The sequence below is a fragment of the Pongo pygmaeus genome, chromosome 15 (genome assembly GCF_028885625.2).
Source record: "Pongo pygmaeus isolate AG05252 chromosome 15, NHGRI_mPonPyg2-v2.0_pri, whole genome shotgun sequence".
NCBI classification, from domain to species: Eukaryota; Metazoa; Chordata; class Mammalia; order Primates; family Hominidae; genus Pongo; species Pongo pygmaeus.
Genome location: NC_072388.2, coordinates 17,649,923 through 17,675,941, shown reverse-complemented (window position 1 = coordinate 17,675,941; position 26,019 = coordinate 17,649,923). Strand labels below are relative to the sequence as shown.

The window sequence follows — 26,019 nt, the reverse complement described above, 5'->3', positions numbered from 1 at the left end:
AAGCTGAAGCCAGAGTTGAGGCTCAAATTCAAAGATACATATGCAAACCATCGTGCAGAACTGAAGATGAAAAATCAACATGACTGCAGCCATGGCTGTGCTATCGGCCACCAAAATGCTACATGAGCACCACTGTCATTCTGTTCTGGCAACTTGTCTTTTCTGCAATAAGTGTGCTACCTTCTTCATTTTTTTTTTTTTTTTTTTAATTGAGACAGAGTCTTGCTCCCTCTCAGGCTGGAGTGCAGCAGTGCGATCTTGGCTCACTGCAAGCTCCGCCTCCCAGTTCACGCCGTTCTCCTGCCTCAGCCTCCTGAGTAGCTGGGACTACAGTCACCTGCCACCACGATGGCTGATTTTTTTTTGTATTTTTAGTAGAGACGGGGTTTCACCGTGTTAGCCAGAACGGTCTTGATCTCCTGACTTCGTGATCTGCCCACCTCGGCCTCCCAAAGTGCTGGGATTACAGGCACGAGCCACCACGCCCGTCCTCTTTATTGTCATTTCTTATGCCAATATTTCAACATTGTTGCTCTTCCTGCTTCTGCTTCTTGATTCAAAGCCTGGTATACCTGTATCTGGTGGAGCCAAGAGTATATTCCTACACCTTCAAGTGTAAGGGAAGCTGGGAGAGCTAATATCTGGCAATATAAACAACGATTACATAAATAGAACTCCAAGCCTGATAATATTGGGATTACCTCAAACATAAAAAGGGATGGAGATACTGGACAGCAAACACACACACACACACACACACACACAGAAAAAAATAACAACTCAAATAAGCCATTCATTTTGACTATCCCATATCTCTGAGCTATGTTTCCTCTAGAGGTTACACAGGGTGGGAATTAAATTATCCACCTATGCAACAGCAGTGAAATGGGAGCAGGATGAGTAAGCGGTAAAACACTGTCTTGGGTAGTTGAGGACTTGTCTATCTCATGATGAATGCTGTTAGAAGATACTGTGCTGCTTGTAAGTTACTACTGCATTATCTGGAGTTCTGAGAGTAAAAGTTAAGCTAAAGGTAAATAAATTATCATCTGGAAAATCTCTGTAAGCCGCAGTGAAAGTTAGTGTTGTGCACTTGCCTTTCATCCTTCTTAGAACTAGTGAAGAATGGATATAGAGGATTCTTCACTTACTGTTTCTCTTTAAGCCAAAAATTCTTAGACTTGGGGGAGGGGGCCACTGAACCATAATTAACTGAATAACTAAAATCCTCACTTGTATCTAAGCTCTCATTGTGCTTGAAAAAGATGTTCATATATAAAATTGAAATATTTTAAATTAAAGTATGTTTTGTTTTAGTCTAAATGTGTACATAAAAGCATAAAAGTTTTAATAACTGGGGCTTGCTTAGCTACACTGAAATGAATTGTATTCCATTTTGTCTACTTTTTAATTATACAAATCGTATATTTTATAGTAAATAGTCATTGTAAAGAAGAAAACGACAAAATAATGAAAATTTTCACATCTCCACACCTCTACACACACACTTGCCTCCTCAGCAATGTGTTTAGTTTGGTGGATGTATTTCTAAGTCCTCTTTCTGTACATATAAAAGCAAAATCTCTGGGTTTTGAGTGGGTATATAAATTGGATTATACCTAAGTATTGTTCTACAACTGATTGACCCTCCCAACCACTCTGTACTCTCACCTAAACAGCAGTGTCTGAAAGGGAAATTCTAGCCAGCTCTGCAGGTACTTCTGTCAGTTTGGGACAAATCAGGACAAAGAAGCTGAAGATACAATTCTTCAGGAAAGACTTTCCCAGGAGATGGAGCATGGATGTGTAAGGCCACTAGTTCCACCATGTAGCACACTCAGTGGGTTCTTTCCCCTGCCAAAATCAGGATTTCAATTAGGAAAATACGTGAAATAAGAGCATGCTTGTTCTCTCCAGGCAAAGAAACTTTACTCTGAAAAATAAAGTCAATTCACTATTTGTTTAACCTCAATATTATTTGAGGTCTGTATTTAGTCGTTAGACCTCTTTTTAACCTGTACTGTCCAATACAATTAGACAGTACTGTCCAATACAATAGCCACGACCCACATGTGGTTACTGAGCACCTGCAATGTGACTAGTCCTAATTAAGATGTGCTCCAAGTATAAAATCAAATACCAGTTTTGAACACTTGGTGGGATGAAAGAATGTAAACATCTCATTAATAGTGTTTATACTAATTACATGTTGCAATACTATTTTGGGTGAGTTGGCTTAAATAAAAATATTAAAAATTTCACGGCTGCTCTTCAGCAAGGTGGAGTGGGCGCACCACGCGCCCTTCTTCCCTGAGCTGCCGGTAGCCGGCCAGGTGGCGCTGCTGCGCCTGAACTGGAGCGAGCGCTTCGCTCTGAACGCGGGTTAGGGGGCATTGTCCCTGCACACTGCGCCGCTGCTGGCCGCCGCAGCCTCCACGCAGAGCCCATGGCCGCTGAGCACGCCCTGGCCTTCATGGACCAGGTGCGCGCCTTTCAGGAGCAGATAGACAAGCTGGGCCTCTGCAGGTCGACTCGGCCGAGTATGGCTGCCTCAAGGCCTTCGCGCTCTTCACGGGCGACGCCTGTGGCCCACGTGGAGAACCTGCAGGAGAAGGCGCAGGTGGCTCTCACCAAGTACGTGCGGGCGCAGTACCGGTCCCAGCCCCAGGGCTTCGGGCGCCAGCTGCTGCGGCTCCCCGCCCTATGTGCGGTCCCTGGCTCCCTCATCTCCCAGCTGTTCTTCAACGCCTGTTGGGGAAGACGCCCATCCAGACGCCAGACATGCTGCTGTCGGGGAGTACCTTCAACTGGCCCACATTTCGGGCCGGTGACCACGACGGGGCCGCGTGCGCTGTGGCCGGGCCTGCAGACGGACCTCAAGGGACAGGGAATGCTGAGGCCTCCAGGGGCCTCCCGGGACTCAGGACCCTGGCTTCTCTCCTCAGACTTCTATTTTTTAATGACTGTGAAATGTTTGTCTTTTCTGTTTTTTAAATGATCATGAAACCAAAAAAAGACTGATCATCCAGGCCTCAGCCTCCTCCTCCCCAGGATCCTGGCCAGGATGGAGGTAAGGGATGGAGGGTCCAATCCTGGGACAGCCTTGTCCCTCAGCACCTCAGGCATGAACTTGTGGGACGGTGGGGTTGGCTTCCCTGGCATGATGGACAAAGGCCTGGCGTCTAGACCGGAGGGCCGCTCCAGCAGGCAGGAGTTGCTAGCATATGCCAGGCAGATCCTCTGGACACGTAATCTACCTCAGACAATATGTGATGACTCAATCAAGGCCAATAATAAAGACATTTCCTACCAAAAAGTAAAAAATAAATTTCGGCCGGGCACGGTGGCTCAAGCCTGTAATCCTAGCACTTTGGGAGGCCGAGGCGGGCGTATCACAACGTCAGGAGTTCGAGATCAGGCTGGCCAATATGATGAAACCCCGTCTCTACTAAAAATACAAAAAAATTAGCCGGGCGTGGTGGCGGGCGCCTGTAGTCCCAGCTACTCAGGAGGCTGAGGCAGGAGAATGGCATGAACCCGGGAGGCGGAGCTTGCAGTGAGCCTAGATCGTGCCACTGCACTCCAGCCTGGGCGACAGAGCGAGACTCCGTCTCTAATTAATTAATTAATAATAACAAAATAAATTTAACCAGTTTTTCTTTACCTTTATTAATGTGGCTTCTAGAATATTTAAAATGATTTATGTGGGTCACATTATATTTTTATTGAACAGCGCTGATTTGGACTGATCTCAAAGATTTCAATAGCTCTAAATACCATTACTATGTTGACAAGTCTCGAGTTTTTATCTCCACTCCCAATCTTGTATCATACCTCAAGACTTGCATATCCAATTGCCTACTTAAATTTCCACTTTGATGTTTATTAGTTTCTAAGTGTACTTCCTATCCTTTATTTCAGGGTACCTGCTTCAGCCATGATCTTGGCATAGGATGAGAAACCCTGGCTAATGTGCATAGTTCAAGTATGGGTTAGTCTTGTTCTGTCATGAGACAAAGTAGATTACCCTAGTATATTTATGTAACCTGATAATATTTATATAACTACATATAGAAGTACTTACATTTTCATTCTTTTCCCTTTTCCAAGTGGAAACAACCACCTTAATTGAAAACTTGGATACTGCTAACCAAATCTAACTTTGTGTATAAAATGAATTTAAATATAGTACGTATAATTTTAAAATTATAATAGACATTTCCATATTTTAACAAAAAGTCAGTAGGCAATAATTACTTAAGGTTAGTTATTTTTTGAGATATTAAATTTCTTCTTTTTACTTTCTTCTTAAAGCTGAGAAAAATAATTTTTGTTCCAAGGATACACCTCCTGAGATTCCCAAAGTGCTCTCTGGGCTTGTCCTTCCCCAGGTTATGTCTTTAATCCTGTCAACATTCATGTATAAGAATTCTGGGATATCAGAATCTTCCACCCAAACAGCCCATGGAGATTCAAACCAGTCTTGAATCTGTTGCGTTTTTCAATGGTGCATCTTCAGGCACATTTTTAAACGAAACTTCTCGCCTTTCTTAGTAGCCACCATTTGGATTTGGATCTCTAAGTGCACTTGTTAGAGCATTTCCAAACTCATTTTGATGATTGCCTTGCTTTCTTGCTCACATTAAACTTGAAATAGGAAGGACAGAACTCCCGCACTTCCTGCAGGTCTCCTCAAAATTTAGCTTAACTGAAGCCTTCCCAGACTGTTCTATTTAAAAGAGCATCCCCACTCTCACTAGTATCTATTCCCATCACCTGCTTTGCCCTTCTTCAAAGAATGTATCACTACAGGAAATATTGTATCTGAAATATTTATTTCTCTATTTCTTGATCCCTGTCTTCCCATACTGTAATATAAACTGCATGAGAATAGGTATCACTGCTATAGCTTCAGTGCTCAAATAATGCCTAATACATAATAGGAGCTCAATAAATGTTTGTCAAATAACCTTGTTAACTAACTCAATAATTGAGTTATTACTATTGCAGAAGCCATTCAGGAGCAGTAAAAAGAGAGTATAACTCATATTTCCTGCCCTAAAGAAACTTATATTCTAACTGGTAGGAAAGTTAAAAAATAGCACAAACAATGCTGTAATAGATACCCAAAAGGCAGACTAATTTTGAGTAAATATTTGGCAAAACTCAAAAGGCAATGAATTTAGAAAATAACATTATGATATGCTGCAGTGGGCAAGGAAAGTTTTGTAAGAGGTATCTAAACATGGGCAAGGTATGAATAGAACAATCTTAAGCTCAGGTTGTAAAACTAAGATTATACCCTGTAAATTAGACAGAGTGAGTCAAATGGGAGTGATGAGACATATATTAAGGTAAAAATAAAGTTTAAGAAGAAATTGAGAACATAAAAACTTATACAAGGTAAAGAATTCGGGATTTTTCCTGTGTTTAGGTAGAGAGAAAATAAGTGACTGATGGAGGTTTAAGAATATAATTCTGGAATTTGACAAGGGAGATAACAGAGACAGACCACTTATGAAGTGATTATGCCATCACAGATATGGAGTGCTCGGAACCTGCACAAAAAAGATGAGCATAAAGATAACAAATGATCCCAGGAAAGATGCCTAATCTGTTTAATGACAGATTAGAAGTGGGAATGAGATGGTAAGGAATTCTATTGTCAAGATTTCAAGTTCATGCTATAAATCAATAGATCCATTAGAAAATAAGGATGGCTAGAGCTAAGTTAAAAGGAGATTAACAAATTTAGGATTAGACATTTGAATTTGAAAATATCCAGCAGGATGCTGCAAATATTTAACTATACTTTGGTGGTAAAGTCAGTGCTGGAGTTACTCTAGAATCAAGATTTAGCACAAGATTTCCTCATGGAGTGTAGTACTGCAAATTAGTAATAAATTGCTACTTAAAAAAAAGAAAGAAATTAGAGGGTAGAAATTACCCCTGAGGAACAGTTTTCCAGAGTTTTATGAAGAACCACACACAAAAAACGTGCTTAATAGGCCTAGATTGTCAGCAATCTCACAGATTCTATAGCACTTTGGTTTGCACTGGGCATTAACTGACCTTTTTGTGTCTACCTATGCTAAAGTGTTAGCATTGGCAAAATGTGAGGTGTCAATCAAGTCAACATAATATTATTGAAGGCCCTTGTTGGTCCCAGAAGTTATACTTCAAATTATAAAGAATACAAAGGCAGATCCTTAAAATTGTCCCTGAATTGTTGAGTTTTGAGTGTGTGTGTGCGTGCGTGCGTGCGTGTGTGTGTTTTAATCTGGTAATTTGAAAGATCAGTGGAAAACTATTTGCATAGTTGCAATACATTCAACCATTGCTGTGCTCTCAAAAAAAAAAAAAAATTTGCTTCAATGAAGGCAGAATCTGAGGATGCTGAAATGTACCAAGCAGTATGTATTGAAAAGCAAAAGAGTAAGCAGAAGCTCAGTTTTAGAGAAATAGATGAAAATATTATTATGTAGAATTGCAAAATTAAAAAATCTATTTAAGGTACAAACATATCTGGACCATAATAGTAATAACTTCCTAAGACTGCAACCTTGGGTCCAATTAATTCTTTCAAATTATCTTCCCAATATATAAAAGTAGAACAAAATGAAAAAAAGCATGATCTCATTGGTCTTATGATCTTTCATCCTCCTAAACATTAATGATGCATTGTATTAAATTTGACTCTTAGATCCTTTAGAAATTTCCTACTATAACACATACAGAAATTTCATTTTTTTTGCTATCCCTCCCCCTCCCCCCACCCCACAACAAGCCCCAGTGTGTGATGTCCCCCTTCCTGTGTCCAAGTGTTCCCATTGTTCAATTCCCACCTATGAGTGAGAACATGCGATGTTTGGTTTTTGTCCTTGCAATAGTTTGCTGAGAATGATGGTTTCCAGCTTCTTCCATGTCCCTACAAAGGACATGGACTCATCAGTTTTTATGGCTGCATAGTATTCCATGGTGTATATGTGCCACATTTTCTTAATCCAGTCTATCATTGTTGGACTTTGGGTTGGTTCCAGGTCTTTGCTATTGTGAATAGTGCCATAATAAACATACGTGTGCATATGTCTTTATAGCAGCATGATTTATAATCCTTTGGGTATATACCCAGTAATGGGATTGCTGGGTCAAATGGTATTTCTAGTTCTAGATCCCTGAGGAATTGCCACACTGGTTTAACCAACAGTGTGCTGATTCCTCAGAAATTTCTTTAGTGCCTCTTTCATATCCTTGTTCTGGAAACTGTAGATCAGGGGATTAAAGAATGGAGTCGCCAGAACATAGAACAAGGTCACAAACTTCTGTATCCCATGATAGTCCCCAGAACCTGGGCTAACATACATCACCGTAAGGCAACCATAGAAGAGTGACACTACAGCAAGGTGAGAGCCGCAAGGTGAGAGCCACAAGTTGAGAAAGCCTTATGCCTTCCTAAATCTGAAGGCTCCTGTAGCACTGTGCTTAGGACACAGAAATAAGTCCCAAGGATATACAAGAAGGTAGGAAAGATGATGAGAGAGCTAATGATACCACAAGTCAGAGTAATTCCAGGTATTGGAGCACAAGACAGCCCCAGCAAAGGTGCCAGATCACAGAAAAAATGGTTGATAGTGTTTGGACCACAAAAGGGCACCTGAGATATTAGTGTCGAAGGGGTCAATAACCAGAGACAGCCACCCACCCAGCAGAAGATCACAAAATGATCCCAAACATGATAGGTCATTAAGGTGGGATAGTGCAAAGGTCTACAAATGGCAAGAAATCTATCAAAAGACATCACTGACAGAAATAAGCACTCTGCAGCACACATGGAGAAGAAGAAGTAGAACTGGGGCAGGCAGCCAGCATAGGAGATGCTCTGTGTATGGGAGATGAGATTGGTCACCATTATGGGCACATCAGAACTGACATAGCAGATCTCCAGGAAGGAGAAATTGGCCAATAGGATATACATAGGTGTGTGGAGTTTCTGGCTTGACCACACAGCACAGATGATGGATGTGTTACCCAGGAGGGTCAGAAGGTAGATGAGAGAGAAGACCACAAAAAGGAGGATCTGCATCTCCCTGCGGCAGGGGAAGCCCAAGAGGATGATCTCATTCACAAATCCAGAGATATTAGTGGTCTCCAAGGTCCTCATTGGTCTGGCCTGTAGAGGTGACAGAGATAGTAAGAACCACAGAAATTCTGCCCTGTCTCTTTTCTATCTCTTCTTCTGGTGAATAGATACATGTTTATTCTCTTCAATTTGGGTTTGTGACACTGCTGTCTTCCCCTTGGAAGGATGAGCTGTTCTTTCCTTTTCATCTCCTGTCCTAGTTTATTCAATAAATAGTCATTTTGCAAATTATTGTTCTAGAAGATAAATAACAATGAATAAAATAAAAAGAGTCCCTGTTATAGAGCTTATGCCAAATACCTGTTGTTCAAAGCAACTTCAAGCAGTACGTTGATGGCTCCAAAAGTTCTATATAGAGCAGGCCTTGGAGCATACATGTACTGGAAGAGATCTGAGGAGATTTACCTTGGAACATAATTTGCATAGCAAAGATACTGTTTTTACTTCAATTGTATGCTTCTGATAACTTCAGGAGAAGCTGATACAAATTATGGGGTTGATGTGAGCATCCCTCCACCTATATCAAAATGCTGCCATTGACACGGTAGCAATAGAATGTGACAAAAACAAAACTTTTCGTGGTTGTCTGAGACACACAGACAATATTCATTTGGAAATAATAACAAAAGGCTTTTGAGAAGAAAATGAACCTTGAGAAAATATAGAATTTTCCATAATGATGGAGGGAGAATATTATTTGCATATAATAAAAATGTCAAAAGATTTGGATACAAAAAATTACAACCAGAGAAGAGTCTAAAATAGTACAAGTGTACTTGCAAAAAAGTTGTGAGATATAAGGTATAAATATACGGTAATCACATGGCAGAGGACTTGCTGCCAGTCTAACTAGTTCAAGTTTAATTTGCTAGTCAAGGAAAAACAAGATGTACTAGTAGAAGAATGAAATAATTGAAGCTTTATGAAAACATTTTTCAAGACCATTTGGTGCAGGTTAATAAAATTAGCAAAAAAAAATTGGAAATTATTTCAATAGCCCAAGGAAAAAGTGTAAAAAGCTTGACCTGGGGCAATGTACATACAAACAAATACCAGGGAAGGGACAGAGGTAATTAAATTCTGCCCAAGAGGCAGAGGATGAGAACAAGAAAAAAAAAAAAAAAAAAAGCAAGGTTTCACTTTCCATTTGCCACAGATAGTCCTCTGCATGGGGTATCTCACAGGCGAGAGCCACTTCCAACACAGTAGTTGTGCACTGAGGACCTTTCTGTTCCAAAAGATTAGCCTACTGAAGGGTCATGTTGGATATCTCTTAGATTCCCCAGTCCTTTTTTCTTTTGACTCTTTTGAATCAGAATGTTACATTTCATGAAATAAATTAGCTACCACTTACAAAGTTTTCTTTCCAAGTCACACACAATGAGTGAAGATATGCTATGCTGTATCTGTGTGAAAGAGAACAATAAACAAGAGAGTTAGTCCAAATTATTGCCCAAACCTGCACCAAATGGTCTTGCAAAATGCTGTTTCCATAAAGCTTTGAACATTTCATTCTTCTAGTACATCTTGTTTTTCATTGACTAGCAAATTAAGCCTGAACTAGTTAGACCAGCAGCAGTGACTCCCATTTTCCTGTCTTCTAAGAATATAATCCTTTTGAAGATAATCTGCAAAGACAAAATTACAATTTGACAAAAAAATTCTTAATTCCATGTCTAATAAGCCTAATAATAAGAAAGCTGTTTGTGAAGGAAAATAGTTATGAAAATGTATGCTCCTTTTTATACCAACATCTAAAACAAAGTGGACTTCGAGATACAGAAAAGTTACTGCTCCACCTGCCTATAATTCCATATCCTAAATGTAGCCGGGGAGTCAAACAGCCTCTAAGCAAAGCACCTTTTGATTCTTTTCTTTACACAGGCCCCTTTCAGGCTTTACTCAGATGTAGAACATGCCACAAATCTCCCCATTCCTCATTACTTATCCCTTCCAGACTCTGAGGCTCTGTCTCTGGAGATCTCAATCCTGGGACCAGTGGGGGCAATTAACGTGCATTATACAGGCTTGAGTATGTTTCATCTTCAGAGATAATCATATAGTAGACAAAAACTACATAATATGCATACAGGCTCATGTGCAGTCACACACACACTTACATACACACAGATCAGGCTGTTAACATAGCAGTATTCCCTCCAGAGTTTCCTCTCCTAATCTTAATAAATTATCTTTGTGCCAACAAACTTTTTCTGCCGTGAGAGGCACCATTACCTTCAAATTTTGTTAATCTCAGAAACTAGACCCAGAATTTTTTTTTCTTCTCAAACAGTTTAATAACAAATAAACAAATGAAGGTACCACACTTGGCAGATAAAAAATGACATTTTGTCCATGTGTCTGTGCAATTAAAACAGATTTAGGTTCCCCATTGGGACAAAAAGAAAAACACACCAAAAAAGGAAGGAGGTTCCTTTGAAAAACATACTCCCTTGCTCCAAATTTGTAACAATTTTTTTTTTCTTTTTAAATTCACTACATGAACTCTGTGATGAGGTAAGAAAAGTGACGAGGGCTCTTCTTGCCTTTTTTCTTAAACCATTAAAGTAAAATCCATAATTTTCTACAGAGTACAACACAAGTTCACACAAAAAAGAAATTTTCTTTTGCAAATCAAAACAGGAAAGAAAGGAAAAGCTCAAACAAGGTGAAGGAAAAGCATTTCTACGGCTGAATCACGACTGAGTTGATCGAAGCCCGTTGTTGCTGCAGAACAGACTGTGCGTTTGGTCATAGCGGCAATTTTTTTTTTTCTCTTCACATTGTGAAATCACTTTACATTGTTTTCTAGTAGAAAAGGCAAAAAATTGTACAAAACCCCTAGTGTTAAATATGTTTGTACCAATAAAAAACTCACACAGGTTTGTCTCCAAAATGTAAAGTTTCTTTTTTTTCTTTGCTTTTTAAATTATTCACAAGACCCACAATTTTTCATCCACGTTGCCCAATTGGCAGTTTGAAGATCTTGCCCACTAAATCCAGAAGGATCTTATTCCCAGAAATCCACAGAGCTACCCATCTTTATTTCTTATAAACTCTTTTTCTTCACATATAGATCGAACAAGATAGATGTCAGTCAACCCAGAAGTTAAGACATCAATTGGGTGAAAAAGACAAATCCATTTCCTCTTTTTCAAGTGTAGATCACATTTCTAAGTCTCCTTTAGAGTTAGGTGTGGTCATGTGACTGAGTTCTAGTTCATAGAAAACAATTAAAACTGCTGTGCAACACTTCAGGCACTACCCATACAAGGACCTTGATGATTTTTGATACCGTTGAGCACAATGACATTGAAAGACATTTGTGAAGATGATGAAGTCAAAGAGAAGTCCTGAATTTCAGAATCAGCACTTGAAGAACCTGCCAATCAGGAGCACCCATTCGGATTTTAAGTGAGCAATAAACTTCTTTTGGCTCATGCCTGTAATCTCAGCACTCTGTGAGGCCGAGGTGTGTGGATCACTTAAGGTCAGGAGTTCGAGACCAGCCTGGCCAACATGGCAAAACCCTGTCTCTACTAAAAAATACAAAAATTAGCAGGGTGTGGTGGCACACACCTGTAATCCCACCTACTTGGGAGGCCAAGGCAGGAGAATCACTTGAACCCAGGAGGTAGAGGTTGCAGTGAGCCAAGATTGCACCACTGCACTCCAACCTGGGTGACAGCGAGACTCCATCTCAAAAAATAAAGAAAGAAATAAACTTATTTCATGTTTGATCCACTTTTAAAAAAATTGTTTGGAGAAGGACGTGACCAATTGAAACCAATATTTTTACATTTTGAAGAATGTATTAAAAAAAGAATTTGTGAATGGCTGTATCAACATATAATTCAGGGGCTTATTCCTTTCAAAGATTCAATTCTGAAATAACAGGAATAAATTAAGGAAATAATTTTTGGAGACTGAACAATTACTAGGAAGGAATAGAAAGTGAGTGTTAGTGAATACATTTACTACAAGATCACCATTAGGTTGTATTTGAATTTGAATATGATTTCCTTTGAAATATATGATCTTGTGCCTATCTACATTCACAGCAAGCACAATCCTTCCTTTAGTTTAAGCCAAAACCTGTGGTGCAGAAATAAGAAAAACCTTAAGCAGTAGGAAGCAGTGTGGAGTTTTTCAGTTTTTTGAATGCAAAGGTTTACAGAGACCTGAGGACCTTCAATTAAGTGAACATAGTTACAGGGGGAAAAAATAGTAAGAATTATCCATACCATCAGCGTTCAATTAACAGTAGTGAGAAAATACAGCTGTAAACCCAGTTGAAGAAAGTTGAGGATAGGACAAATTCAGAAGCTCTTAAAATCCTGGTAAGTAGAATTAAATTTTATTTAAAGCCAGCCATGAAAATTAAAAGTTATAATTAAAGTTTAATTAAAATGTAGAGGGTTTAAGACTTTATGTGAGTGGTATATCACTTTCTTAGATGCTATAAAATTAAATTAGAAATATTGATAGAAAACATGTTCTTGAAAATATTATTTTGCTGCCCTGTTTCAGGTATCTCTATGTCTATAAATTCAATTCCTGTCTCCCATGGGTTTGCTAATGCTGGTCTTTCTGCCCATACGCCCTCACTTTCTATCTCTGCAGTAAAATGTCACCATCCTTCTTAGGCAAATCACACACTATCTCTTAAAACTTCATTCTGAAAATTGCATGCGATTACATCTATTCAGAAATCGATAGGCAAATCAGGGTAGTCTTTTGGTCACACCTAATTTCCAAGTGTCAGGGAGGTACAATCCTATCATGCACTCAGGAGGAAAAACAAAATATTGGTGAACACAGTAACAACCACCACAACATTTAAGCTTCCTTTGTTCTTCATGTAAGCATATAATTAAACCTTTATTAAAAGGATGTAAAACAACTATATGTTTAAATTGACTACAATACTTTAAGCTCTTTGAAGCAAAGGTCTTTTCTTGCCTTTTGTCTTTTTACCTTAGAAAGCCCTCAGGACCATGGGTTCTTACTTTGTATATAATAAATTTATTTATAATTTTCCTTCAGTCAAAAATTCACTGAGTGAAGATGAGTACTATATACAACCTCTTCCAGGATACCCCTTTCTGGATATTGGTCATGCATACACTCAACACCATTGCCAAAATTTTGACAACTTGCCCTCAGAAAGATTTACTAGCTACTTTGTTAAATTTTGATTCTTCCCTTTTTTCATTTAGTTTATACCCTTGAATCACAGCATTTCACACATACATTGCTTTACATATCAGAGTTCAGTACAGGATAGAAAAACAACTCCAAGTATTTTAAGCAGAAAGAAATTTAACAGGGAATTAATGCTTGATTAACTCTTTTTCCTTGTTATTCATAGTCATCCTTAGAGAGGTAGCATAATTTTACCACATTAGGATAATCTGCACTTTCAGTATCTTGTCTTTCAATATCTTAATGTTTCAAAATGCTCTGTACTATACATTTGATGATATTTATCATACATGATATCATTAATTGATTCAATCCTTGAGTCAATAAATATTTGTGAAATAACTACTATTCACCAGACACTTTTTTCACTCACTCTTGATATCATAGTAAGGAAATCTGCCTCCAAAAAGTAATTAATTTGTGACATAGCAAACCCCAGAAGGGAAAATTTGAGGTAACACGATGAGTTCACTTGTACACATGGTCAACTATGTGTCACTGAGGTATCCAAGTAAAGACAACCAGTCAGTGATTGGACAGAAAAGTCTCAAGCTCAGGAGAGGGTAATATATATATTAGACATTAGAAGCTGTTAGTGCAGAAAGGGCATTTGGACCTGAAGTGGGTATATACTTCCTAAGAAATACTGCCTAAGAAATATTCATGAGAAAAGAGCAGAGAGTCTAATGTCAAGCCACCAGTAATGCCATAATAAGCACAAAAAAAATATAGCGGATAGGTGGAGAAGCAAAATACCAAAAAAGAAACAGGAAGAGTAAGTAGAGGGGGGGAAAAAAACAGAAGAAAATAAGCAAAGAAAATTGGATTTTCTTTGAATTTTCCTTTAGAGAGCAGTCAGTCTGGTCAAACGCTGCTAAAAAGTCAAACGATTCACGAACTTACAAGTGACCATTTGATTTAGGTACATAAAAATCACTGACGACTTTGGCAAAATTTCAGAGACATTGTGGAGAAGGAAGCCAGATTGCTGTAGGCTGAGGAATGAAGTGACAATGAGAGACAGAGAGAACCGGTGTAGACATGGGGCTTGGCTAAAGGAGAGGAGAGAGATGAAAACTGAAGGGGGATGTTAGATCAACGAAGAATTTTGTTTTGTTTTGTAAGGTAAGGTTCAGCAGGAAAAGGAGAGAAAGGTGGTAAGCAAAGGTACTTGCTCCCTGTAACTGTGGTGGAGGATGGAATACACAATGTGAAGGGGGAGATTTCAATTTGAACAAAAGGGTAAGAATCTCTTTTATTGTTTTAGGAAGAAATGAAAAGAATGTGAGGACAGATTCTTTCACTTTAGTATCTTCCAATCATCAATAACAATCTTCCTGTGTCATACTACTGGTTTGTCTTAAGTGATGTCCTAAGTGAAACACAGTACACTAGCTTTGCCTCCAAAGCTTTCTTTTACTTAAGTAATCCATCCACATAGAAAAAATAAATAAATAAATATTGAATAGTATTGTTAGACAATAAGATAGCTCTCCCACCCAAGACCCTCAGTTCTTCTGAAAGAAAACTGCTGTTCCTAAGTCACGTATAGATAATCAGTGCCTTTACAAATATATGTAAAAACACATGGTTTTGGGCATTTAATTTTTAATTTACATAATGTATAATATTAACATGCAATAGTTTTACGTATTTACAAGGTACATGTGTTATTTTGATACAGCTATATAGTATGTAATGACCAAATCTAGGTAATTGGGATATCTGTCACCTCAATCATTTATCATTAATTTGTAAGCACATGTTTTTAAATAAATTATAGTGTACTAATCACACTTTTCTGTACTTTAATTATTTCACTTAGAACTACTTCTTGGACATATTGCTTCTCATCAAAATGTATACATCTATCTTAATTCTTAATGGCTGTGTAGTTTTTCATTCTCTAAATGTAACATGATTTATTGATTCAGTCACCTATTAATAGACATGTATTTGTTTCCAGGATTCAGCTATGACAAACAATGCTGAAAGCTTATTAATATATGTAGAAATTTGCAAAATATACAATATCTGAAAGAAATATTCTGGAAAGTGAAAATTCTGAGTCATAAAGTGTGCACTTTTTTTTTTTTTAAACGGAGTCTCTCTCTGTCGCCCAGGATGGAGTACAGTGGCACGATCTTGGCTCACTGCAACCTCCACCTCCCGGGTTCAAGCGATTCTCCTGCCTCAGTCTCCTGAATAGCTGGGACTACAGGCACCTGCCATCACACCCAGCTCATTTTTGTGTTTTTAGTAGAGAAGAGATTCCACCATGTTGGCCAGGCAGGCCTCAAACTCCTGACCTCAAGTGATCCATCCTCCTCGGCCTCCCAAAGTGCGGGGATTATAGGCATGAGCCACCGCACCTGGCCTAAGTGTGCACACTTTAAATTTTGGTCAATATGGCCACATTTCCCTCCAAAGAGGTGTCAGTGCTTTCCTCATTACTGTTGCTTTTCTCTCTAACCTTGGCACCAAGGCCTAGCTTTTCACAAGTTCTTCAAAATGAGCTTCACAAATTATTTTAGCCACAATGTTTTATGGCTTCATTATGGTGATATGAATACTGTCCACATAAGTGACATTAATTACTGTCAGTTGAGAGAATACGGTACATATTCTTGAAGTAAGACTCTTTCATCAAAGATGACCCAATATCTACCCTTTAAATCTATATTGTACACACTTAATAATATAAGGTTAATGACCACATGAAATAAAGATATGGAGTAGGAGAAGGCTGCACCAACTACCCACAATGCATTATAGAACAAACCTAGCACTGCCACTATTTCAATATGGGCATAGATGGATACATGATTCTTCAGAACTCATTAGATCTGTTACCAGGTTAACCAGTTATTCCCCATAAAACTCATGACTTCTTACAAATCATTTGCTGGAGAATTTTTATATCCTAATTTCTTGAGATGGGCTCTACATTGCGGCAGATGGCTTTTTGACCTCTTAACTGTACACTCAAAGTTTATCTGGCTTGTAAAAGCTCTATGACATTTAGGCCAGACTGTATCATACATTCTATATGCAATAGAAAAAAGGTTCCCAAGGATACAAGCTATAAACAAAGCGCTTGTAGTAGTGTAATATAAGGGAGTAATAGTTGTTGCTATCATTATTATTTTTTTAATTTTAATTGACATACTAATTATACATATTTATGGGATAAAATATGATGCTTCAGTATGTGTATACATTGTGTAATGATCAAATCAAGGTAATTAGTGTATCCATCACCTCAAACATTTATAATTTTTGCTGTGAGAACATTCAAAATCCTCTCTCCTAGCTATTTTGAAATATTTAGTACCTTATTATTAACTATAGTACCCCATTATTAACTATAGTACCCCTAATGTTCAGATGCCAAATATGTGACAGAGACCTCAGGGATTATTCTTCTCTTTGGTTCTAAGGTGAATTAAAGTTCTAAAATGTTAGTTTGCGCATGCACAATTAGAAATAAGATACGATTTTAATTGAATGCCTACCCAACTGAAATACCAAGCCATTAATCAATTTAAATTCTGACCACATTAATGTAAACAGATTTCTCACCATGATTTTTTCATACTTTGAGATGTTGGCAATGGTTTCAAGGAGGAGTTGTGAAATTCTCAAAAGATTTCAACAATGGGATTAATTTGAATTCACCTTCTCCTTAAAGTTAATTGGATAGCTTACAACACAGTTGAGAAGGAGCTAAATTGTGATCTCAAACAATGAAACAGCACAGAATCTCAACTTTAAAATGCCAAATTTTCTTTTTTTTAACTTTTATTTGAAGTTCAGGGGTACAAGTGAGGTTTGTTACATAGATAAACTTGTGTCATGAGGGTTTGTTGTACATATTGTTTCATGACTCAGGTATTAAGCCTAGTATTAGCTAATTTTCCTGATCCTCTCCCTACTCCCATTCTTCACCCTCTGAAAGACCCCAGAGTGCATTGTTTCCATCTTTGTGTCCATGTCTCATCATTTAGCTCCTGCTTATAGGTGAGAACATGCAGTATTTTGTTTTCTGTTCCTTTGTTAGTTTGCTAAGGATGATGGCCTCCAGCTTCATCCCTGTCCCTGCAAAGGACATGATCTCATTCTTTTTGTATGGCTACCTAGTATTCCATGGCATATATGTACCACACTTTCTTTATCCAGTCTATCACTGATGGACATTTAGGTTGATTCCATGTCTTTGCTATTGTGAATAGTGCTGCAATGAACATACGTGTGAAAAATGGCAAATTTTCAAAAATGAAAATCTTATCATGTCACTTCCATGGATTCAATCTTTAAATATTATTTCTCACCTATGAGGTCAAGGTCATCCTATTTAGCTTATTTAAATTCCTGCATTTCTAACTTCATCTCCTTTCAGGACTCCCACATTCACTCTACACTCCGTCATACATTAGGATGGTTCTATATGCTCCTCCTTGTGTAACATCAGTTTTCATAAATTTGAGAGCCCAATACAAATGTTAGTTACAATTACTTTGCTCTGATTCCAGGGAAAATTAATTTCTCCTTTCTGTGATTACTTTACACTTAAAAATAAATAAACAAGACTCATCCTTCTGCTGTCTGCAAGAGACAAGTTTCAGGTGTATCTTTGCTTTTAAGCATTTTTTAAATTTATTCTTTACAACAGGACTTAAAAGAAAATTTATCCCACCAAGATATCCCCCATTCATGTATAAATGTTAAACTGTACACATAACTTTCCTCAGGTCAACTTTCATCTCCTTATTTCTGAGGCTATAAATCAGAGGGTTTAAAAGTGGTGTCACAGTTGAGTAGAACATGGTCACAAATTTCTGAAGCCCAGGCTGATTGGCTGCCCCTGGGATGACATTCACAACCATGACTGAGCCTTAGAATAGGGACACCACCACCAGGTAGGAGGCAAATGTGGAAAAGCCTTTTTCCTACCTGAACCTTTGGGAGCATGAACCACAGCTCAAAGAACCAGGGAGTAGGATGCAAGGATGTAGAGCAAAGTGATGAGGAGTATCACAGCACTGAAAGTGCTGCAAGTCAGGGTTGTCTTGGGGACACAGACACATGATATGGCCAGCATTGCTCCTAGTTAACACAGGCAATGATCAATGACATTTCAACCACCAAATGGAACTTGGGAGACAAAGGTAGACAGAGGAAACCCCCACCCAGCAGGCAGACACAAGAGTTCTGCAGACTTTCCTAGTCGTTATAGTGGGATAGTGTAGTGAATGACAGATGGCGACATATCTATCAAATGCCACAATGGCCAAGAAAAAGAAATCTGTGGCACAAATGGAGAGGAAGATGTAGAACTGTAAGATGCAGCCATTATAGGAGATGGTCTTGGAAGTTGAACGACATGTTTGGCACATTAGAATTGATGGAGCAGATCTCCAGGAAAGAGAAGTTAGCTCACAAGGTATACGTGGGGATATGGAGGTGCTGGTCCCACCACACCACACAGATAATAGTACCATTGCCCAAAAAAGCCAAGTTGTAGATGATGGAGAACAAAACACAAAGGGGAATTTCTACTTCTTGGCTATACAGGAAACCCAGGAGGATGAATTCATGAATAGTAGCAGTGACATTACTAATATGTGAAGTATGCATTTCTCTCTAACCTGTGATATGTACAGACATAATCAGAACTACATATTAAGTCTCCTATTTTAATTGGAAGTAGTTGGTATTGTAAGTAGAAAATAAAATTGAATGTTAATACTTAGTCAACATAGAAAATGTTTATCAAAATAGCACAATTGGAAGGCAAACAGGAAAACATCATTGGTGTTAGGCATTTTATTTTAAACATTTCCTCCCGAGTAATTTTTTTCCTATTTCAGCCTGAAAAATAAGAGAGCTAAATCATTATCACACCTTAACTGACCATCTTTATTTAACTTGAGTACAGCTAATAAGCTTGAGAAAGGTATTTCTGTCCTTGAGTTGGGCTTGAAATGTTTCATTACCTACATTATCATTTGAGTCTGAATCACAAGGTCAATAAATTCTCCCTATTTAGCTACATCAGTATAGACAATTACTAGGTCAGTCACAATAATAATGCACCTTTCTAATTATATCAGTTAATCCATAAATTAATCAATCTCCATTAAAAACTCACACCCCCAGATGATTCTGGTAAGAAAGACAACTCCTGGCATTAGAGAATTACTGTTATGCTGTATGGATGACAGAGAAGTTTGAACACAAATATGGTTGTTTCAGAAGCTTTAAATCAACAATAACGTTTATTCATTATTGAAATATGCAGGCTATATTATTGAATTAGAAGCATAAGTCTATAAAATAAAATACAGCTAGTAACTAACTGGACATCAATTCATCAATTCACAGCCTAATTTGGGAAATGTAGCATGTGCATTAGAAATATGGTTAGAAATTTCTTTGTTCACATTCACTCAGTCTTTTAGTCCTATTTGCAAAATTTGCCAGTTTACTATTTTCAGAATAATATCACCTACTTTATTTGTTAGAACAGGTTCTTCACTCATCTATTTTTTTCTAAGTATTTTACATTATTTTAAATACCCCTCAATTTTTATTAAACATATAGATCTTAGTAAAAAAAACAGAAGGCTTGACATCTTAATGATTTCTGAGTGGAAAGTCAAAGTGACTTTTTTTTTTGAGAGGGAGTCTCACTCTGTTGCCCAGGCTGGAGTGCAGTGGCACGATCTTGGCTCACTGCAAGCTCTGCCTGCCGGGTTCATGCCATTCTCCTGCCCCAGTCTCCCGAGTAGCTGGGACTACAGGCACCCACCACCACACCCAGCTAATATTTTTTTTTTGTATTTTTAGTAGAGACGGGGTTTCACCATGTTAGCCAGGATTGTCTCGATCTCCTGACCTCGTGATCCACCCGCCTCGGCCTCCCAAAGTGTTGGGATTATAGGTGTGAGCGACTGCACCCGGCCAAAGTGACTTTTTAATAATGAAGAGTCATTACAACTCAATAGCAAAATACACATAACAAAGCAAACATTAGTCAACTCGTTCAGCACCCAATATCAACCTGGCAAAGCTCCAACTTGTTCTCATTGGTCTCTATTGTCTTTGATCTACTACGGTTCGGGAGGGATGACCTCTGAATGGTAATTCACAATGGGGTCTCTGGGCAAGGTGAAGAGCAGGTAGTCACCCCGAGAGACAGGCCTGTTGAGCCTTCTCTAGGGCTCATCGAATGTGACCAGACAAATAAGGAGGGTTCTCTGAGTTAGGCCTGCTGAACTTCCATCAACAACCCCTTCTGAGGTCCCTTCTGCATATACAAACACACACAAAGACAAGACAGACAGAAGGCCTTCCAAATCATATCCCTAACCAAGAACTCCAAGAATATCCCTTCCAAACTGTACTCCTATTCTCCATCTGAGAAACCTCCTCAAAATCTTCCTGATTGAGAAGTCTCCCAAACCAAGACTCTTCCTAATAGTTAGAAAGAGCCAACTGATCCCCTCTAGGAGCCAAACAGACACCCCACAATGGGGATACAACACCACACCATAGGTCTACAGAATCAGTTGGGAGAAGGAAAGAGGCATTGGCACCTAGGATACTCACCAATCCAGACACTCCACAATGGTGCTACAGACAGACACCCTGTGATAGGGCTGCAGTTGAGGGACATCTCCCTATGACTATTTCTCCATTGCAATTAAATCCATGCACGATTGGTTGCAGTGCTCTGCCAGTAGAGAGAGTACCAGAGTCAGCCTCCAGTTCAAGAGAACTAGGCGGCCACTTGGGCTGGCTTCTGGATCCATCGCTGAAGTGGGGCCACTGATCCATGGGCAGGTAGCCACAAGGGCAATCCTGGATGAGCCAGTAATCCAATTAAGAAACTAGCAGATGAAAAATCTTACAAATGCTGAATCATCTGTCTATCTGTGTTTATATGTGCTGTGTGTATGCGTGATGTTTATATATAAAAGAGCTCTGATTAATTGGCTTAGAAAAATAAGCGCTTAAATCAAATATTTTGTCAGAAAAATAGAAACTGTAATGCCTTTTTGTTCACATGACTTTAGTAATCTTTTGGAAATAAAGAGTTTAAAAGATTATTGGTAAAATAAAATGTCTTGAAAACATAGACATTTTGTCTAAATTAAGGTCAGATATCAGATTTGCTAAATGCTTTAAGGTCAAACTGTATCCTTGATCTTTGAAAATTGCTCAGTTTACCTACTTTGGAGCATTAGATTATAGATGAGGCCTGGAGACATGTGGAGAGCCATGCCCCTAGCTATGCTGAAAACAGTCAGACCTTATCTTCACTTCTGTCTAATGTTCTAGGCTCCACCCCTGATACATAATTAAAATCTCTTACCAGGTTTTACACTTAAAAAAAAAGTTGCTAAGAGTTAACATTGTAACATGAAATTGAGATTACTGGAGAAACAGTTTTACACACAAGGTGTGTAGGAAATGTGTTTTTGGTAAAAGATTATAAGAAGACATAGGAATATGGCTTTTGTTAAAGGAAATGTAATTTTGTCTAGTTCAGAGGGTTTTAAAGATTGTCTTAACCTAAAAGAGTAACAGGACAAAACTGAAGATTTAAACAAAGTGAAAAGGGTTTGCAAAGGGTTAATCTTATTTTTAAAAAATTATGTGGGTATAAACAATGTGACTAAGATTTAAAAGAAATTATTTAGGTTTTTTCCATAGTTTAAAACGTTAAAATCATACTTATGTGGGGCCAGAATCTGGGCTCACGTGTCCGAATAACAAGGTTTTCTTAGAAAATTGATCTGCTGTTTGATAGAAAATTGTAAAGGGCTCAAAAAAGTTTATGAAACTCTTACCTTACAGTCAAACTAACTAAAACTGGATAGAGATATAAAATTTTATTTTTTAAAAACTAGCCATATTAAAGATGCACTAATGCAAACATGAAATTTGATAGTCTCCTTTGAAGACAATTTTTATGTAATGTTAAAAGATAATGAAAGGGTTTTGTTTTCTCCTTTGGGTAAATGGCAGGGGGAAAACGGGAGGAGAGAGAAGAGACAAATTCAGTTAGCCTTATCCTATCTATCTATATTGGGTCTTGTTTAGAAAGCTAAATTTCCTCTATCAGAGTAAAGGTTCTTTTTTAAAATTTTTGAAGTTATCATTTTGGCCAAATGAATGACTTACAGTGACTTGGGATCCTATTTTGTGATATCCAGTGTTTTAAAACTTTGATATTTGATAAACTTTTCAAAATCAAATTATAAATTATGTATCTTCCTAGCCCAATCTTTTAGACATTAAGTCCTCTAAAATCCAAAAATGACATTTGATTTATTTCATATAAAAATCATACAGGAAACATTTTCAGATATGAAATGGTGTTTGGCTTTCTTTGGGCTGTATTTGTGTAAATGTATTATTGGCATATGTTCTGAAATTATGTAAAACTCCTATAATTCTAATATGACTTAGTATATGTTATCAGTAATAATTATAATTATTATGTTAACTAACTGTGTGGCACAGAGGAAACAAATTTCCTTGTCAATCATGTCTTTAACTGTGGCTGCCCTAAAATGCTTTTGTCATCCACAGACAATTGTTGTCTGGTTTTGCTCCTCTTTAAAAGATAGTTTTATAATGAGCTATAAAATGTAACAAGTGTTCTTAAATGCAGGATTCTGATTAATAACTCTAGAGATTGTGACATTAGAGTAGAGGAAAAGCTTTCAAATAGAAGGGTGAATGGTGTTTGGTTTTCTTTAGACCATATACGTATAAATATGTTGTTAGTATGTGTTCAAAAACTTATGGGAAATTTCTATAATTCTGATATAATTTAGTGTACATTATTAATAATTATAATTATTATGTAAAATTATATGCCACAGAAGTAACCAAAATTCCTAGTCAATTGTAGCTTTAATAGTGGCTATAGACTTTTGTCATCCATAGATATTTTGTCTTGCTTTGGTCCTTTTCAGAAGGCAGTTTATGCTCAGATATAGGACTCTGAATATAGGTCTCAAGCAACTTTAAAAATTGTGCTATTGGAATTGAGGAGAAACAAAACTTCTAGGACTCTCATGGAGAGCTAATGTGTTAAACATTGCTAATCCTTTTGTTTTCAGAGTCAAGATAACATTTCTTTAGAGCTATTTGCGACTCATAACAAGTGAGTAAAATATACTCCTGTGAAAAAAATTTTTGGAGCATATTTGTTTCTCTCTACCTGATTTCTCCAGAATTCGGAAACTATGAGTATTCTCAATTTATGGCAGTATAGTTAATTGCATAAGTGCAATAAGAATGTGTTCTCTTTTGTAACAGGACACAACTGGAGAAATTGGTTATTTTACCAAGGCTTTGACTGGAATGGCATCCTTGCTTTAAAGAATCAAAGTTGACTTACAGAGCCAATTAAAGGCTCTTGGGGAATCTGGCCTCATACCTTGTCCACACAGAGTCCCTGTACAAGGTTTCTGACCTGTGATAAGTAAAGAATGTCACTTTCTAGGAGGTCCAGGAGCTCCAAGTCATCTTGGAACCTCAAAAGGAGAGAAATTTACCCAACTCATAGGTATTTGAGGGTACAGAACCATGGCTGGGCTCGGCTTTTAAAAAGTCTTGTCTGAGATTCCTTGTGAAACACAGTTCCATCAAAGCCAATTAAAGGTGTCCTTGTTCATTCCTGGGCATATGCTGGACTAACTTTGGGAGAAACTTAGCTTATAGTTAACAGCCCTTTCCCAAAGCCGACCTCCTTCTTGCCTGGGGTCTAGATTGCCTTTGTAGGACTAACATTAGCCACAAGATTAGAAATTATGGTTTAGGAGTCATGCAGCTGGAGGCTACAAGATTCTGACCTTCCTTAAACTGCTCCTAAGTTCAGTGCTTGAGATATTTTACAGCCCCTGCACTTGATGGATCAGCTGGCATCACCCAGATCAATAAACTGACTCATCTGATCTTGTGGCCCCCACCCAGGAACTAACTCAGCACAAAAAGACAGCTCTGACTCCCTGTAATTTCATCTCTGAACAGTCAGCACTCCTGTCTCACTGGCTTCCCCATCACTCACCAAGTTATCCTGAAAAACTCTGCTCCCTGAATGCTCAGGGAGACTGATTCCAGTAATAATAAAGTTCTGATCCCACACACACACACAGAAAGAATTCACAGAGAGCTAGAATTAAATTTTAGCTCTGTTAAATGTCAGCTTTATAACCTGAGACAAGTGACCCTCTCTCTCTCAGTTCCAGTTTCTCTATCTTCAAAATCAAGGTAACAATAATACCCACCTGTGAAGTTAATGAAGCATTAAATATGATCATGTGCACCTGGCACAGTACTCAGCATAAATACTTAGTGCATATCTGCTAGTTTTAGCACCATAATTACCATAAGCAAAATATGATCCAGTTATTCCCGAAAAAGTATTTGTTTGAACCCAAAGGGAGCATATTCAGCTTCCAGACACATTCTTAGATTTCGGTAGTCAATCTCATGATTGGTAGGAGTTTAATACATTTTTCATGGATTTTTAGATTAAGAATGCTAACTTACAGTTGAAAATATTCTAAAATTGCATGGAATAGAACTCAGAATAAATTTCAATACAAATAACATTATATATAAATTCCCAAATAACCTGCAGAGACTTAATTTGATCATTGAAATTACATTAACTATTCTTTAATCTCTAAGCTGAGTCCCTTTTAATATTATTCTATACCACTTTCCTCTTTCTCTGATTTCTAAATTGCTGGCTCTCTTCAGTCCTTTCCACAAAATGTTACAGCTACAGATTTTTTTACCTAGGCTTTTTAGGGGTAGGGGATGCAGTTTTAATTAACTGCAATAGAAAAATCCTTTCTGTAAAAAAAAAAAAATCAATTTTAATGAAAACTTGGGACTCCAGGCACAGTTCTCTTCTCCACTGCCTTGCATATGTTAAAGCTGGGATGGTAGAGGTGAGGTTGTGTCCTTTCAGTCTGAGTTAGCAACACTTCTTTTACTCAGAGAAAGGCTACAAATAAGCTGTTGGAATGCCATACTTTAGCATATCTTCCCATGTCACAGAATGGTAAATGGAAGAGCCAGGATTTGAACCTAGGTCTACATGATTCCAAAGTTTATAATCAATCTAATCCAAATAAATTGCTAACTGAAGAAGTGTAGACAGGGCTTGATGCAGTAATAATTTTCTGGAAGTCTGTCCCCTGCTTTGCCTCCCATAGAATACTATTGCCATTCCCTCCTAAGTCTTCCCTTCCTTTCCAACCTAAAATGAATAACAGTTAGTAACATGGAACATGCTCCCCACCTCCCACCCCCTACCTTCATCTTAGCACCTTTTTCAACATTACCTGAATGAGCACACTTTAAGCAAAGTTGACAATAAACAGGATATGGCACCACACAACATGAGACCTTGATCCCTGAGATGATTGTGGCCCAGGTGTGATTATAAATAAAAACAGAAGGGTGAATTGAAGTGAGCAAGGAACAATTTGAAGTCACTGTGGAAGGTAACTATGAAACAGAAAGTTACCATATGGAAGTTCTGTTACTGGAAAAACTATTATGTGACCAAAGGAGATATTAAAATTATGTAACATGTCAATGAAGACTGGGTTTTTCATACTGCAAATGACTAACAACTCACT

At 37.9% G+C, this 26,019-nt stretch overlaps 1 protein-coding gene across 1 annotated transcript in view; it reads left to right on the top strand.

Annotated features, from left to right (window-relative positions):
- Nucleotides 1-2,446: 2,446 nt before the first annotated feature.
- LOC134738188 (olfactory receptor 11H4-like) overlaps nt 2,447-26,019 on the top strand; it is a 38,106-nt gene continuing 14,533 nt past the window's right edge. Inside the window, 1 exon segment of the mRNA XM_063652124.1 lies at nt 2,447-2,846. Within this exon segment, the coding sequence (XP_063508194.1) occupies nt 2,447-2,846 (400 nt within the window).